General features: G+C 36.2%; 1 protein-coding gene across 1 annotated transcript in view; it reads left to right on the top strand.

Moving 5' to 3' along the window:
* LOC103590946 (homeodomain-interacting protein kinase 3-like) overlaps positions 1 to 16555 on the top strand; it is a gene marked incomplete at its 3' end in the record, with an annotated part of 48455 nt that extends 31900 nt beyond the window's left edge. The window contains exon 3 of the mRNA XM_008573302.1: positions 16412 to 16555. Within this exon, the coding sequence (XP_008571524.1) occupies positions 16412 to 16555 (144 nt within the window). The remainder of the gene's footprint in view (positions 1 to 16411) is intronic.
* Between the last annotated feature and the right edge of the window lie 648 nt (positions 16556 to 17203).

Below are 17203 nucleotides of genomic sequence, written 5' to 3'. Positions count from 1 at the left end.
AGTTACTATGCTAAATTACAGGTTCTGTGTTTGGAGTAAAAAAATTAGGTTCTTGGGCCGGCTGGGTGGCGCACTGGAGAGTGCGCCGCTTGGGAGTGTGGCGGTGCTCCCGCTGAGGGTTCGGATCCCATGTGGAGACCGGTTCCCGCTCACTGGCTGAGTGTGGTGCGGGCGCGACACCGAGGGTTGCGATCCCGTTGCCAGTCCCCAGTACGGGCACGACACTGAGGGTTGCGATCCCGTTACTAGTCAGTAAAAAAGACAAAAAGGAAAAAAAAATTAGGTTCTTATTTGTAAACAAAGACTGGTGCTAGCATTTTTGTTGATGGTGCCTGGATAAAAAATTAAAAATGGACTTTATGTCAATTAGATTCAAGATTAAGAAGAGTTAGTAAATATTAAGGTAGATTGTTGAAAATGTAGTATAGTTCTTAATCAGATACTGTTTTAATATCTAGTGTAATTTTGCATGAGAATGGCAGATAACCATTACTCTCTTTCATTAATTGTTTGTACTTTATATTTGGAACTCTACCAATTCTGGCTTAGCTTATGACTAGGTTACTTATAAATCTGATTAAGGAATAAGCAAAAGTGTCATACTTGATTTTTCACCCTTTGTTACAAATGTATTTAAAAAATGAAAGCAGGAAGTGGATACTTACCAAGTTAAATATTTTTGAATTAGGCATAGTAGGAACAGACGTACCTCTGTCTCCAAGGTAAATGACTTGGGTTTAAACACAGGTTCGTGGTGCTATTCTATTTCTTTGAACTGTGCAACACAGAAATGTAGTAGGGATATCTTAAAATAGATGGGGGACAGCGGCCAGAAATTGTTGACTACTATAGATGGTGAGGCTGTCTAGCTCTTGTGGTGATAGAAGCCAGAAGTACATGCTAAGGGCATTGATTTGCTCAAGGTCAGCATGTTCTAAATTCAGCTGCTTGAGTATGGTTTCTGTCAAGAACACGTAGGGCTATTGAATGCATAAAAAGGTTTTAGCAGCAGAAGGTGCTGTATTTATGAGGTGTGGTGGCAATATTCAGGTCATGAATTTCTTTTTCTTTTTTAATTATAGAATTTTAGCCTGTGGTTCTGAGACAGGAACGTGGGCTGTAAAGTAACCTGTATAGCAGTTACATTCTTTGCTACTTTACTGAGTAATTTAGCATTAATTGCTTTGAAATTAAAGAATGCTTTCTATTTTGCATATAACGGTTGACAAAAAGGTATATAATGGTAAACAATTAATTTAGACTTGTCAGTTCTTGTTTAGGACATTCCCACCTCACATGCCTTCTTAGACCCTGAAGCATCAAAGATAAAGTTCCTATAACAAAATTAACTATATAGAAAGACACATAAAATAATAACTAATATTTTATATGGGGTACTTTATAAGAGAACACCGTGTATATATACTGCAGCGTATTTTTTCTTTTCTTTCCAAGTTCCCTAAGAGCTGGAAATGCTTCCATTTTTTCAAAGTGCTTTTCCTTATATTTCCTAGTTTCTTTCTCTCTTCTCATCTCTATGAGCTAGGTAAGACAATTGGTGCCATTCCTACTTGATAAATAGAAAACTGAGACTTATAGAAGTCCGGTCCAAATTCATACTGATTTAACTCCACAAGTTTTTGTTGAACCCCCACTTTTTAAAAAAAACTTGTTGAGCCCTTTTTTGTGGGCTGGCACTGTGGTACGTGCTAAGGATACAGAAGTGATTAATACGTGTTCCTTAATCATCATGTACATTATTAATGATTTCATCGTTTAATGGAGGAGGAAAATACATTTTTCAAGAGATGCTAGGGTAGAAGTATGTTCAGCGTGCTATGGGAATCCAGAGCACTTAGCCTGATCTGAGGGGCAGAGAAGGCTTCTGAGGAGAAATGATCCCTGAATGAGCCTCCACAGTAGGGAAGGAGCCAGGATTGACTAGGTCTTGAGAGCATTCTCTCTCGCTAGCCCACCACCCTTCACCTAAAAAAATCTCAGTATTGGGCTGAAATTGCTGATAATTTCTTCTCTATATCATAAAATAGTTATTTTTGTTTGGGAATTTTTATTAGACAAATATAACATTGTCAACTGAGTATAATTTTAATAGAGGATTATGAAATTTTACAACGAAGTGGTTTTCAATGCCATACATTGTGGCTGCAGACATAGTACTGTACTTTACCACATAATAAAGTGCTTTACATAGACATAGATTGCTATATATATATTAGCTTTGTATTAGAAATGCTGGCAGAGCTCTTTAAAAAAAAAGACTTTATTGAGATATAATTCACATACCTTGAACTTTGTCCATTTAATGCACACAATTCAATGGCTTTTAGTACACTCACAGTTGTGCATCCATCAGCACAATCAATTTTAGAACGTTTACATTACCTGAAAGAAATCTCTGCACCCTTTAGCCATTGTTCCCCAATCTCCTTATCCCCCCCTAACCCTAGGCAACCACTCATCTACTTTCTATCTGTATAAATTTGCCCATTCTGAACATATCATGAAAATGTAATCGTACAGTATGTGGTCCTTTTTGACTGGCCTTTTTTCACTTGTAGCATGTATTAGTACTTCATTTCTTTTCATTGCCAAGTAATATTCCTTTGTATAGATAAACTGCATTTTATGTATCCATTCATTAGTTGATTGGAGATCTGTTAAAGTTAATACGTGAATAAAAACTGTAATATGGTCCATGATTAAGTCTTTCATTAAAAATATTTAGTGCCTCTAAAATGTAAAGTATTGTTTTGGGTGCTGCTATACATTAAGGAGAATATCTGTATAGTTTTTGCCTTTATGGCGCTTACAATCTAATGGGTAAACAAACAAGAAAAAAGTAAAATACTCTGAACAAAGAGAGAAAAACAAGAGACTTAAACTTTTTTTGTTGTTCTTTTTAAAAAACTTTTTACTTTGAAATAATTATAGACATAATAAAAACATAAATAAAATTTAGACATACAAAAAAGTTGCAAAAATAGTATAAAGAATTCCTATATATCTTTCACCCTGAATCCCCGAGTGTTTCAGATGTTAACATTTTATCACCCTAGTTTTATCACTCATTCATTTGATCTACACACACAATTTTTTCCTACAGTGTTTGTTTGACATGAAGCTCCTTTACCTCTGAATACTTCAGTGTATATTTTCTAAGCATAAGAACATTTTCTTGCATAACCCCAGTACAGTGATCAAAATCATCATCAGTTAACATCAGTTCAGTTTTATTGATTTGATGAACTGTTTAAAATACTATTTGATTTGAGGAAATTAAAATCAATTCAGTACGGTTAGCGAGTTTACAGACTTTATTCAGATTTTCCAGTTGTCCCCAATTAATGACCTTTTTCTGCGCCAGTATTCAGTTCTGGATCACACATTATGTTATTTGCTGTGTCTCTTTGGTGTCCTCTAATCTGGAACAGTTCCTTAGTCATTCTGTGCCTTCATGACCCTGACACTTTTGAAGAGTACTGGCCAGTTATTGTGTAGACCATTCCTCAGTTTGGGTTCGACTGATGTTATCTCATGATTAGATTCAGGTTGTGTGTTTTTGGCAAGAATGACACAGAAGTGATGTTGTGTCTGCCCATATTGGGAGGCACGTGTTTTCAAATTGCCCCATTACTGGTAGTGTTAACTTTGATCACTTAGTTGAGGTGGTGTGACTGGCAGGTTTTTCCACTATAATGTTACTTTTTTTTTATAATTAATAAATATCTTGTGGAGAGATACTTTGAGACTATTCACATATACTGTTTTGCCATCTTATTTTCACTGACCAATTTTATCATTTGTTGATATATATTTGTGCCTCAGTTTACCTTTAAAATTTTTTCTTAACATTTACTTGTACATGTTTGTGGAATACAGTGTGTTGTATACTGCACAGTGATTCACTTAGGGTAGATAGCATAACTTTGTACCCGTTAATCCATCACTTCCCCTTTTCTCAGTCTCCCCTCCTGGACTCTGGTAACCATTATTCTACTATCTACTTATATGATGAACCACTTTTTTTTTTTTTTTTTAAAGATTCCACATATGAGTTAGATAATGCAATATTTGTCTTTCTGTGCCTGACTTACTTCATTTAACATAGTCATTTCCAGTTCTATCCATGTTGCTGCCAGTGATAGGATATCATTTCTTTTTATAGCTGAATAGTATTCCATTGTGTATAAATACCACAGTTTTTTTAATCCTTTCATCTGTTGACTGACACTTAGGGTGATTCCATCCCTTGGCTATTGTGAATAGTGTTGTGATGAACATGGAACTGCAGGTGTCTTTTTGATATACTGATTTCGTTTCTTGGGGTATATACCCATTAAGTGGGATAGCTGGGTCATAAGGTAGTAATGTGTTGTTCTATGACATTAAAACAGCTCCAGTGTTACTAGGCAATAGGAAGTTTTCAACTCCATTATAATCTTATGGGACCACTGTCCTCTATGCAGTCTCTCTTTGACTGAAACATTATGCAGCCCATGACTATAATTAAATAGATCTACCTTATGACCATAGTGCAACACATTACTCACGTAGGAGCAACAGGCTATACCATATAGCCTAGGTGTGTGAAGTGTTTGGTCCTTTGTCCTCAATTTTTAAGATCTCTTTATATGTAAAGGGTATTAGCCTTTTATTTGTGATATATGCTGCCTTTTTTTTTCTTCCATTTTTTCAGTTGTCTTTTAACTTTATGGGTTTTTTTACCATGTAAAATTGTTTTGTGGTCAATTTTATCAATCTGAATTTTGAGTCATAGATAAAAGACTTTCTCCACACACAGGTTAAAGAGGCATTCACTCTTTTTTTCTGGTACTTGTTTGATTATAACACTCTGCTGCTATTTGGAGAGGGAAGGGAACAAGAATGAAAGTAGAAGTAGGAAAGCCATTAGGAAGGAGGCATTAGGGCAGTCCACAGAGCAGCGGTGGTGGCTTGGACTAGGGTGGTGGCAGTTGAAGGAAATGGATGGATTTGAGTTGCATTTTGGTATTAATGGTTATTTAGTGTGTAGTGGTTATTTTGCTTTTTACTAGAAACTTTTTTTGATTTTCTGAAGGGATAGGTGCTTTGTTATCATTGACCTTTATTGATTTAAATTGTGTGTGCATCTAGACAGACACCTAACTTCTGTGCACCTGTTTTCTCACTTGTCAAACAGGACTGTCATGATTCAAAGTATATTTATGTTCACTGTGCGTTAAAGTTCTGCAATAACATCCTAGCGCAATGCATTACTCATGCGTTTGTGGTGATGCTTGTAAACAAACCTACTGCACTGCCAGTCATATAAAAATATAACACATACAATTATGTATAGTACATAATACTTGATAATGATAATAAACGACTATGTTACTATTTTATATATTTATGATACTATACTTTTAATCGTTATTTTAGAGCATATTCCTACTTACAAAAAAAGTTAACTGTAAATCAGCCTCAGGCAGGTCCTTCAGGAGGTATTCCTGAAGAAGACGTTGTTATCATAGGAGGTGACAGCTCCATGTGTATTACTGCCCCTGAAGACAAGATATGTAGGTGGAGGACAGTGATATTGAAAATACTGACCCTGTGTAGGCCTAGGATGTATATGTTTTTGTCTCAGTTTTTAATAAAATTGTTTAAAATAAAATTTAAAATAGAAAAAAGCTTATGAAATAAGGATATAAAGAAAGAAAAAATTTTTTACAGCTGTACTGTGTTTGTGTTTTAAGCTAAGTGTTAATACAAAAGGGTCAAAAAGTTAAGCAAATTGAAAAGTTTATAAAATAGAAAATGTATGGTAAGCTAAGGTTAATTTATTATTGAAGAAAGAAAAATATATTTTTAAGAAATTAGTGTAGCCTGAATGTACAATGTTTATAAAGTGTACAGTAGTGTACAGTAATGTTCTAGGTTTTCACATTCATTCACCTTTCACCTTTCACCTTTCACATTTCACTCACTCACTGACTGACTCACAGCAACTTCCAGTCCTATAATTTCCATTCATGGTAAGTGCTGTATATAGGTGCACCAGTTTTTACTTTTTTTTTTTTTTTTTAAAGATGACTGGTAAGAGGATCTTAACCTTTCGCTTGGTGTTGTCAGCATCACGCTCTCCGAAGTGATCTAACTGGCCATCCCTATATAGGGATCCGAACCCGTGGCCTTGGTGTTATCAACACCACACTCTCCCAAAGTGAGCCATGGGCCGGCCCTCATTTTTTATCTTTTATATCGTAATTTTACTGTACCTTTTCTATGTGTAGATATGTATAGATACACACATACTTGCTTAAGGATGCAATTCAGAACATATTCTTGTAGTTAAGTGACAGATGACTTAAATACAGGCTAAATTTAATCAAGGGGGTAAAAGACTTATAGACTGAAAGCTATAAAACATTGCTAAGAGAAATTAAAGAAGACCTAAATAAGTAGAAAGATATCACATGTTCATGGAATGGAAGACTAAATATTGCTAAGATGACAATACTAAACAAGGCAGTATACAGACTCAATGCTATCTCTATCAAAATTCTAACATCTTTTTTTTTAGGGGGGGATGGAAAAACCCATCCTAAAATTCCAAGGGACCTGGAAATAGCCAAAACAATCTTGAAAAAGAAATTTAAAATTGGAGGACTCAAACATGCCCACTTCAAAACTCACTACGAAGTCACAGTAATCATAGCAGTGTAATACTGAAGTAAGGACAGACATATTCCATAATGGAGCAGAATAGAGAGCCCAGAAATAACTGTTAGATCTATTGCTAGTTGATTTCTGACAAGGGTGCAAAGTCTATCAATGGGGAAAGAACAGTCTATACAACAAGTCATGCTGGGAAAACTCAATATCCACATACAAAAAGAATGAATTTGGACCCCTATTGCGTGCCAAAATTTACCTTAGAATGAATCAGAACCTAAATTTAAAAGCTAAAACTATAAACTCTTAGAAGAAACCATAGGTGGAAATCTTTATGACCTCAGATTTGGCAATGGTTTCTTAAATTTTATACCAAAAGCACAGGCAACAAAAGAAAAAATAAATTGGACTTTATGAAGATGAAAAACTTTTATGCATCAAACAACACTATTGAAAGAATGAAAAGACAGCCCACAGAATGGAGAAATATTTGCAAATCATGTTTCTGATGAGAGTTTAAATCCAGAATACATAAAGAACTCCTACAAATCAACAACAAAAAGACAAACAACTCAGACAAACAACTCAATGTTCATAGCAGCATTATTCACAAAAACCAAAAAGTAGAAACAGCCCAAGTGACCATCGGTGGATGAATGGATAAATAAATGTGTGTCTATATACACAATGGAATTTTATTCATCCATAAAAAGGAATGAGGTTCTGATATATGACACAACATGGATGAATCCTGAAAACATGATGCTAAGTGAAGCAAATCAGACACAATTGCAAATATTTTATGGTTTCATTTATATGAAATACCTAGAATGGGCGAATTCATAGAGACAGAAAGTAGATTAAAGGTTACCAGGGGCCAGGAAGATGGGAGGTAAATGCAGTGGGGAATTAGTGCTTAGTGGGTACAGAGTTTTGGTTTGGAAATAGATACTGCCAATGGTTGTACAACATTGTGAACAGAATTAATGTCACTGAATTGTATACTTAAAATGGTTAAGATGACAAATTATATGTTATATATATTTATCAGAATAAAGAGAGGAGTCAGGAAAAGGAAAAGGCATACCAAGCCTGTGTGTCTGTCCTTAACTAAACAGAGAAATTGAATTACATACAGGTGTGCATGCTTTTGTGGTCTCTTAACCCATCATAACACATCAATAACACTGCAGGGTAAACTGAAAAAGGCAGAGACTACAGGTTAAAAAATGAATACTAATATAGTGTAAAAATCCAAACCAGGACACGGCAGTAAGAAAAGTATGGCAAAATTTACATGTGGGGATATTTCAGAGGTAAAACTAACAGGATTTGGCAACACAATGATTAGATAAATAGCAGGGAAACAGCCAAACCAAAGAACTCAAAGTTTCTAATACAGAATGACTGGGAAGATAGTTCCTTTACTAATCTTGATCCTGTATTATAGGAGGGTGAGAAGATTTTGTGAGAGAGATTAATTGAACATGAGTTAGTGATATCCAGCGGCTGCTCAAGAAAACAGTCAGAAATAGAAATTAGGTGTTCAAAAGCAGGTGTGGCTAGAGTAAGCTGTCTCCAAGTTTACCGTATTAACAAAAAATAAAAGTTAAAGTCGCAAGAGAGAATAAGATCTCCAAGAGGGAACTAAATTGAATGAGAAAAGGGAGCAGGACTGAACCTTGGAGAATGCGTTCATTTAAGAGGTGAGAAAAGGAATATAAAAGTTATCAAGAAGTGAAAGAAGAAACTGAGGTGTAGTGTTTAGAAAGCTAGCAAAGAAAGTTTCAGTAAAATAGAACACTAACAATGCTGAATCATAGAGGTCCAGAAAGATGAGGACTTAAAAAGAAGAAAAAACAAAACAAAAAATTCACCAGATATTTGATTACACATGTAATCAGTGTCCTTTACAAGAGAAGTTTCAGGAAGATGAGGGAAAAATCTCTGGAGAAGGAGCATGGAAATGGAGAGGCACAACTGAACTCAAATCATAACTCTGCAATTTATTAGCTGTCTACCATTGGACATGTTGCTTAAGATACGTGAATCTCAATTTTCCTATTTGTATAATAAAGATAGTATCACTACTTATGGTGGTTGTAAGGGTAAAGGGTAATTATGTTAAAGTTTCTAGCACAGTGGCTGGGACTAAGCAGTCACTAAATATTATTTCATGAACTCTGTTTTACGTTCTCATTCACCATATAAAAGAGTATCTACCAGTATAACATAGCAAAGAAAACAGGCCTAAAAATGTTGTTTAATGTAGTACAGAGTGGTGAAAAATTGAAAGTAAAAATTGATTTTGTTTTTTGCATATAAAAATTATTTAAAGCCAATAATTTGAAAGACCAGAAGTGTTCTTGTCAGAAGAATGTGAAGAAAAAGAAAAAGGTATATATGAAAATTGGTAAGATTATCAATTGGAATACAACATTTCTGTAAGGAAATTTGTCAGTGTCCGTCAGCAAAATGTACATGTCCTTTGACCTAACAATTCTCCTTCTAGAAATATGTTATGAAAGTGTGCCTATAAGTAGCCATGGACACAGAAGAAGGTTCTCTGTGGCATTATCAGCAAATTAAATGTACATGATAGAGTACTGGTTAAATAACATATAATGTATATTTTATAAAATTATAAAATAGAGCTACAATGCAAAGGGGCAAATTGTTCCATTTACACTTCATACCCTTCTCTGTTATTGAATTTTTTCTGACACTGAGCCTCCATTACTTTTGTAATTTAAAAAATATTAAATCAATTTTTATTTAGTACACTTTTTATTAGTACAATTTTTATTTTAGTATATTTTAGATAAATATACACAAAATTTTTTGTGTGTAATTCACTTTTCTCAGAAAAGAAACATTTGTTTTCTTTAATGTCAAAGTTTAGCGCATATTAGATTCTCCTAAGTAATACAATCTTGCCACACCAGCTGATGCCTAAATTATTCACTGGCCACTGAACTGGCAGTCTTCCGTGGTAGCATGCATGCTGTTAATAACATTCAGGGTGCTAAATTCCATCCATGGGAAAATGCTGAAGACTCAGAAACAAATAGGCACATACATTTTGAAGTATGTGAGGTCAGGACTGACATCTACTATGTTGTGTTGTCCTAGTATATTCATGAAGCTATATGCACCTTTAAGACAAGGCTATATAGAGCATAAGGAAAAAGCTGATAACATTTGAAATTAAAGGCTTTTATTCAACAGAATAAAAAAACCATCACAAAAGTCATTTCTTAACCTTTGAGTAATTATTTAATAGGTATAAGCAATTCTAGAATACATTTATTCAAACCTCATATAAAATGACAGATCGGCCTGGTTTATGTGGCATTATATTTATTACATATTTTATTCGTCCAATGTATAGAATTAAACAAACTCACTTCATGACCAAGCTTTTAAAAATGTTGTCCTATGCCTGATTAGCATTGTATACCATCTGTGTATTACTGTCTTATAACCTAATATCACACCAGTAAGGCAAGAGGATAGTAATCAACTTTAACCCATTAATGCACAAAGATGTAAAGTTAAGTAGCCTCCACATATAGAAAGCCAATTAGTAATAGAATTAAGATTAAAATTCAGAGCACCTAGTCTGCTAGTTATAACCAAATTCTATCATACTATATATCTTATTTCTTTATATTACTGCAGTCATTTACTGAATCATATGCATTGATTTGTCATTATATAAAAAGTAAGGAGTTAATTGGGGAGAATAAAGTATGGACTTAATAAAATGTGGAAAATTATTACACAGGAAACATATTTTTTATTTTATTTCCAGAAGGATGAAGGAAATTGGGGAGGAAGGAATCCAGAAGTTACAAGTGTCTAGACATACAGAATCATAGAATTTTAGAACTGAAAGGGGACTTAAGATAACCCTTTGAGGATCTAATACTTAGAATATCTAGATTGATTCCAATGCTGTTTCCAAATGGACAGAATTTTATACATGGCAAAGTAGTAGTATTTCTTCTTCCTCTTTCAAAGGTATGTTTAGTTTCTTAGGTACTGTGCTGAAGAGATCATGTCTAAAATATATGCCCATGACACAGACACAGAGTCCAAGGATGGTGCTCAAAGCAAGATACTAATGCACTTGGTTCTAATACTTCAGGATTTAAAAATGAGATGTATTTATGTTCCTTAATACATGCATCTAAGCACTACAGTATTTTGGATTTGACAGTATTCATTTCAAGGACTTATAAGAACACTTTATACTTTGCAGTAGTTATATGAGGCATCAAATACAAAGTCTGTTTTCAAACAAGGATAGAATTTAAGGCATAAAATAGATGAAACAATATATTTGTATCTGATGGCACAAAATAATGACATAACTAATTATTTTACCATATATATTCACATGTTCATAATTCTGGTTCTGCCACTGTGTGTCATCTTGAACAAGTTGTTTAACCTTTCTGAGCCTCAGTTTACTCATCTGTAAAATGATGATAATAGCTACCTCAAAGATTGTGAAGGTTAAACTTCATAATGCACATAAAGCACTTAATACAGTCTTGGGACACTGCATACGTTTTATAAGTAGAAGCTATTAAAAAAAAAGAGTGACATGGCCTAAAAGAAAATTATACAGAGGTAGTGATATAATGATAGGGAGTCTCCCATTAGTTGTTTCCCCATGGCCTGCTTTTTTTATACATGCTGCTGTTGCCATTCAGAGCAGAATCTTCGAAAGCTTACACAATGTAGTTGAACTTGTATGAATAATGATTAATGTATCCATTTTCTGGTAAACTTTTACTGAAGTAAAAGATAAATTAATGCACAAATATTAAGTATATAGTTTGATAAATTTTTAAAATAAAATTTAACACTAAGTCAAGTTTCTTGACTATTTGTGTATTCTGTTTTATGAAGTATCTTTTTCCTATTTTTCTGTGTGCCTGGTTGTCTTATTCTTATTGATTTGTGTGTTTGTTATTTTACAATATATTCCCAATATGAAACCTTTGGGGGAATATCTTGTATTCTGTGGCTTGCTTTTTCATTCTCTCAGAGCTCTCTTAGGTGAATACATGCTCTTAATTTTAATAGTTTAATGTGGTTTTATTTTTCAAAAATTTTCTTTATGATTAATGCCATTTGTGTTTTCTTTAAGAAATCTTCACTAAGATTTAAGAAATCTTAAATTTTAAATCTTCACTAAGGTAACTAAGATGTTTTCCTGTGTTTTCTTTTAAAGGTTTTTTTTTTTTTTTTTTTTTTAACCTTTCACATTTAGATCTGCCATCCATCTGGAATTGATTTTTGTGTATAGTATGAGGTAGAGATTAAGATACATTTCTTTTCCTATGTGGATATCCCTTAACTGAGCACCATTTATTATTCCACTGCATGGCAGTGACAAATTTGTCATAAATCAGGTGACCTTATATGAATGGGTCTGTTTTTGGATTGTTTATTTTGTTCTATTTGTTATTTTGTCTGTTCTGCCAGTGTCACAGTGTTGTTATCATAATTGATAGTATTAATCCTCCTGCTGCTCCTTCTTCAAGGGGCTGCTTTTGGTCCTTTGCATTTTCTAGATGAATTTTACAATCAGTCAATTTCTGCAAAAAACACTCATTTTCAAATTATATTTTTTTCCAAGTATGCTTTGGGAGTTATTTTCTTTCAGCATTTTAATGATGTCATTCTATTTCATTCTGGCTTCCATTATTTCTATAGAAAATTGGCTCCTTTGATGGCAATGTGTCCTTTTCTCCCCCCTTCTCCTGCATTTAAGGGTTTTTCTTTGTCTTTTGTTTAAGTGGTTGACTCTGATGTGCCTGGTGTGTGTGTGTGTGTGTGTGCATGTGTGTGTGTGTAATTCTGCTTGGGGTTTGTAGGGCTTCTTTCATCTCTGACTTAGCTTTTGTCAGTTTAGGAAAATTCACAGGCAGTATCTCTGCAAGTATTTCCTTTAATCCACTCTCCTCTTTTCCTTCTGAGATTCCAGTTGTATGTATCTGAGACTTTGAAAATGATGTTCTGTGTGTTTCTGATGCTCTTTCCCTGCCCTCCACCATGCTCTTTTTAATATTTTTCTTCTCTGGTTTTTGTTTGTTTGTTTTTCAATCTGTATATTTTTAAACTGGCCTATCTTTAAAAAATTCCTCCTCCCACCAATACTTTACCGTGAAACCTCTGAAAAATCCAAAAATCTTGAAAGGATTATACAATGAACATGCACATGCTCATTACCTGGATTCTACAATGAACATTTATTTTATCATATATTTCCCTCTATCCATTTATCAATCCATCTTTATCTTATGAGGCAATTCAAAGTAAGTTCTAGACATCAGTACACTGGATCACTTTGCATGTGTATCATAAAATAGAGCTTGTATTTGTTTGTGGCTCTTTTTTCGGAGGTAAATTTTATATGCAATGAAATGCACAAATGGCATTTAGAAGTCAAGATATGGGCAGGAACTTGTTAAATTTGTTATTTTAAGTAGTAGATTCCAGTTTTCTGGTGCAGTAAAGCCCCTGCTCATAATTTCAATACCTGAATAACTGTGGGGATTCTTCTCTTGATTTCTTTTCCTCCTTTGGTTTTTGGCATTTGATTATATTTCCTGTTAGGCTAATAATTTTGTTTGTTTCTTTTTTAGCACTGGACCTTGAGTATGAAAAATTCTTGAGCTGTGCTGTTCAATATGGTAGCCACTAGTCATGTGGCTATTTAAGTTTAAATTAATTAAAATTAAATAAAATTCAAAATTAATTTCCTTAGAAGCATTACCCACATCTCAAGTGCTCAATAGCTACATGTACAGATAGAGATAGTACAGAAAAAGAAAATTTTGATGATATCTTCCTCCAGGGACAATTCAGTTTTATTTTAGAAGATGGGTAAGAGTAGGCAGATCATGTTATTCTAAGGGAGGCTGGTCTATTTCAGTTGCCCTTGTTCCTAGGGTGTAGCCCTTTGTGGTTTCAGTTGAAAAGCCTCGGGTATCTGCCAAGGTGCTTCTTCCTTGGCAGGTTCTAAACTTGTTTTTGTTTTCCCAGCCCAGTGGGACAGCTGCAGGCTCTGGGCCTCTGTTTTCTGTTCATTGTCTATGCCTTGTTATGAATTGGCAACTACCTCAATGAAATGTAAGGCTCCCTTTAATAATCAGTTTTCTCTTTGCTCTGAGACTTTGTTCCCTCAAGTCCTGGCTGTCTTGTCTTCTCTCTGATGACTTCATACGTTTTTTTTATTTTTTTAGTTATTTTTTTTAGAGCATTTTCAGGTTCATAGCAAAATTTGGCAGAAGGTACAGAGTTCCTGTATGTCTCCTGCCCTTACACACATAGAACCTCTCTCCCTTTATAGACATCCTACATCACAATGATACATTTGTTACAATTGATTACCTATAATGTTACATTATTATCACCTGTACACATAGGTATTTTATTTTATTTTTTTTATTTAAAAGATGACCGGTAAGGGGATCTTAACCCGTGACTTGGTGTTGTCAGCACCACGCTCACCCAGTGAGCAAACCGGCCATCCCTATATAGGGATCTGAACCCGTGGCCTTGGTGTTATCAGCACCACACTCTCCCAAGTAAGCCACGGGCCAGCCCTACACACAGCTATTTTAGTATGTGTGCTTTATCCAGCTCTTATAGTTTTTCAGTATCTTTCCATTTTCTTTATTAGGCAGAATATAATTCAATATATTTGAAAGCTTCTCAAAGGTTTCTGGCAATTCTTTAGAATTGTTATTTGTTGGGATTACTGTTTCTGGTAGGAAATTATTCAGGGTGAGGTATGTGGAGGAGTTTTATATTTTCACATTCCCTGAAATCTCATTGTTTTAGGTGTAGAAGCTGCTTAATACAGTTGGCTATTTGTAGGTTATCAAATATCTGAGAATTTCATTTAAAATGTGTATTAAAATGGATGTATTTTGGGGATCACCGTGTCTAATTGAATGTTTTGGGTTTGTTGAATATATCTTTAAGGAGTGATTTAAGTTTGAAAAATACTGTGCCAGGCACTGTATGAAGTATAAATCTAAATGAGAGGAAGCTCCTCCCACTCTTCTTAATACAGGAGATAAGAAACATATGCAGATGTTAACAGGACTGTTGGTAGAGGGTGCATTTTATTAGTTCTTATAAGGTTTACAGTTTAAGTCCAAGTTTTTGTTTTGCTATCATTTATTGACCCTGGGGAAATCACTCAAGCACTCTTAACTTCAGATGCTTTTTGTGTTAAGGGAGATTAATTATATCCAAGTGCTTTACTTGGTTTAATTGTCACAATAATCTGGAAATGCAAGAATATCCCTCATTTACAAATGAATGAATTGGGGCTGTAATGAGGTTTATAACTTGCCTTAGGCCTAGAGTTTGTAAGTAAATGCCAGAGTTGGGATTTGAATTCAGTTCTCTTGTAACTCTAAAGTTTATTTGATTATACTGGTACTGAGCAGTCTGTTCTGAGAAGCATTAATAGGTGCTTCTTGAAAAATCGATGGTAGGAATATGTTTTCTAACATATGATTTAAAAAATTAAGTGTAAGATAGCGTCACTCATATGGTATTCCTGTTGAAAATAGATAAAAGGAATCTTCTTGTGAGGAAAAATTAAATAAATGCAAATTGAAGACATTCTGCAAAATAACTGGTCTGTGTTCTTCAAGAATGAAAGTATCATGAAGACCACAGAAGTACCAAGCAGATATTCCAGATAAGTAAAACTAAAGAGAAATGAGTCTGGGATTTATTTATTTTTAAAAATTTGTTTGTTATAAAGAAAGACATTATTAATTGGGACAGTTGGCAAAATCTGAATAATGGTATTGTATTAATGTTTATTTTCTGATTTTGATAAATATATTGAAGCTGTAAAAGAGACCTTGTTTTTAGGAGGTACACACTGAATAAAGCATGCGGAGGTAAAGGGTTACAGTGTCTGCCATTTAACTGTTAAGCAGTTTAGAAAAATTATATTTGGGAATGAAGATGGTGGCGGGGCGCCAGAAGACGGCGTGAGCCTGAGAGGTGTGCTCTGTGCTGCCAGAGTGCTACTTGCATTTACAAGAGCAACAAAAAATGAATGAGTCTTTGATCAACTAATCTACAACTATAAAAAAGCAACTACAGACTCGAGGTTTAGGGCTGGCATAAAAGAGGATTCCTGGGAGCGCCCGAGACGCACTGGGGGACCAAGTGAGCAGCTCGAGGCAGCAGTGGCTGAGGACTGAGACTGCGACAACACGGAAACGGAGAGGGAGCCGCTCGGCAGGCTCAGCTCTGTGAGTGACCCCCAGCCTGGCCCTGCTTGCGGAGCAGACGCCTGTCCGGATTCCGCCTACCCCACTGGGCCAGTCACCGGCCCAGGGCTGCCTCCATTTTCTCAGGTGGAGGCGGAGCAGGCTGGCTAGGCCAGGCCTGCCCTCCTCACCCGGCTCGGCTCCTCACTGAGCCTTCCCACTTCCTTGCCCTGGCACGGGGCCTCCTGGGGCCTGCAGGCCGGCCTCCCATCCCATTCCCTCCGCAGTTCTCCAGCGGGGCTAGTGGCGGGGGGAGAACCAGCCAGCGTCGGGAGGTTAGGGAAGAGCGGGCGAGGCAGATTATCACTCCACCGCACCCTGGGCTCCGCCCCTGGTAAACTTCCTGTTACAGGGAGGCAGATACCATCTCTGCGGCCATCAGTTCAGAAAAATGCCTCATTTCTGATTAGGAAATGGGTGATCGGAGCGCTCCCGAGCTCGCTTGAACTTGCTGGAGAGCTGACTGCAGGCGGGCGCCGGAGTCGTTCCGCGCCGGGGGGATTCAAAGAGGAAATGTGTGCTGCGGGCTCCTACCCTGAGGAGCTCATGCTCCGGTGTGGGAGATAAGACAAGCACACAGATAAATGCAATAACAGGAGGAAGGTGATTAGTCCTGAGAAAGCCCTATACAGTGCTGCAAAGCCACCCAGAGCGACTAGCAGAAACCTGAAAGCCCTCCTGGGCGTGGTGGTGCCGAGCAGGGGCTTGAAGGCCTGGCTGATAGATGAGGGTTGCAGAAGACACGCCCCAGCCTAGTCAAGAGCGCACAGAGCAGGGAGATGGCCGGTTAGGGAGGCGGAGACTTGGCAGAAAACACACACCCTGTGGGGCCGCTAGGGCGTGATCCAGCAGCCAGGGCCAGAACACACGGAACAGGGAGAACTCCTACATGGGAAGTGGAAGCTCAAAAGAGACCACACACCCTATGGTACCGCCCCGTGATCTAGCAGCCCAGCAGAGCCCAAGCTGACCAGAGAGGTGGCTCCCCGGAGGGGCCCAAGACCCGAGGCAACCACACACACAAAAGACACTAGAGGCCAACTGAGCAGTCACAGAGGTAGCCATACCAAGTTGACAAACACAGCCATACCTTAGTTAGCCAATAGGGTCAAACCTGTGCACTGTGAAACGCCCTGCCAAGATGAATAAACATCCAAAAAAAGATACCAGAAATGCAAAAAATCAAGAAAGTACACCACCAA

This window comes from Galeopterus variegatus, unplaced genomic scaffold (genome assembly GCF_000696425.1).
Source record: "Galeopterus variegatus unplaced genomic scaffold, G_variegatus-3.0.2 Scaffold899, whole genome shotgun sequence".
NCBI lineage: Eukaryota > Metazoa > Chordata > Mammalia > Dermoptera > Cynocephalidae > Galeopterus > Galeopterus variegatus.
The sequence above is the reverse complement of the archived record's forward strand: the minus strand, read 5'-3'. Positions and strand labels throughout refer to the sequence as shown.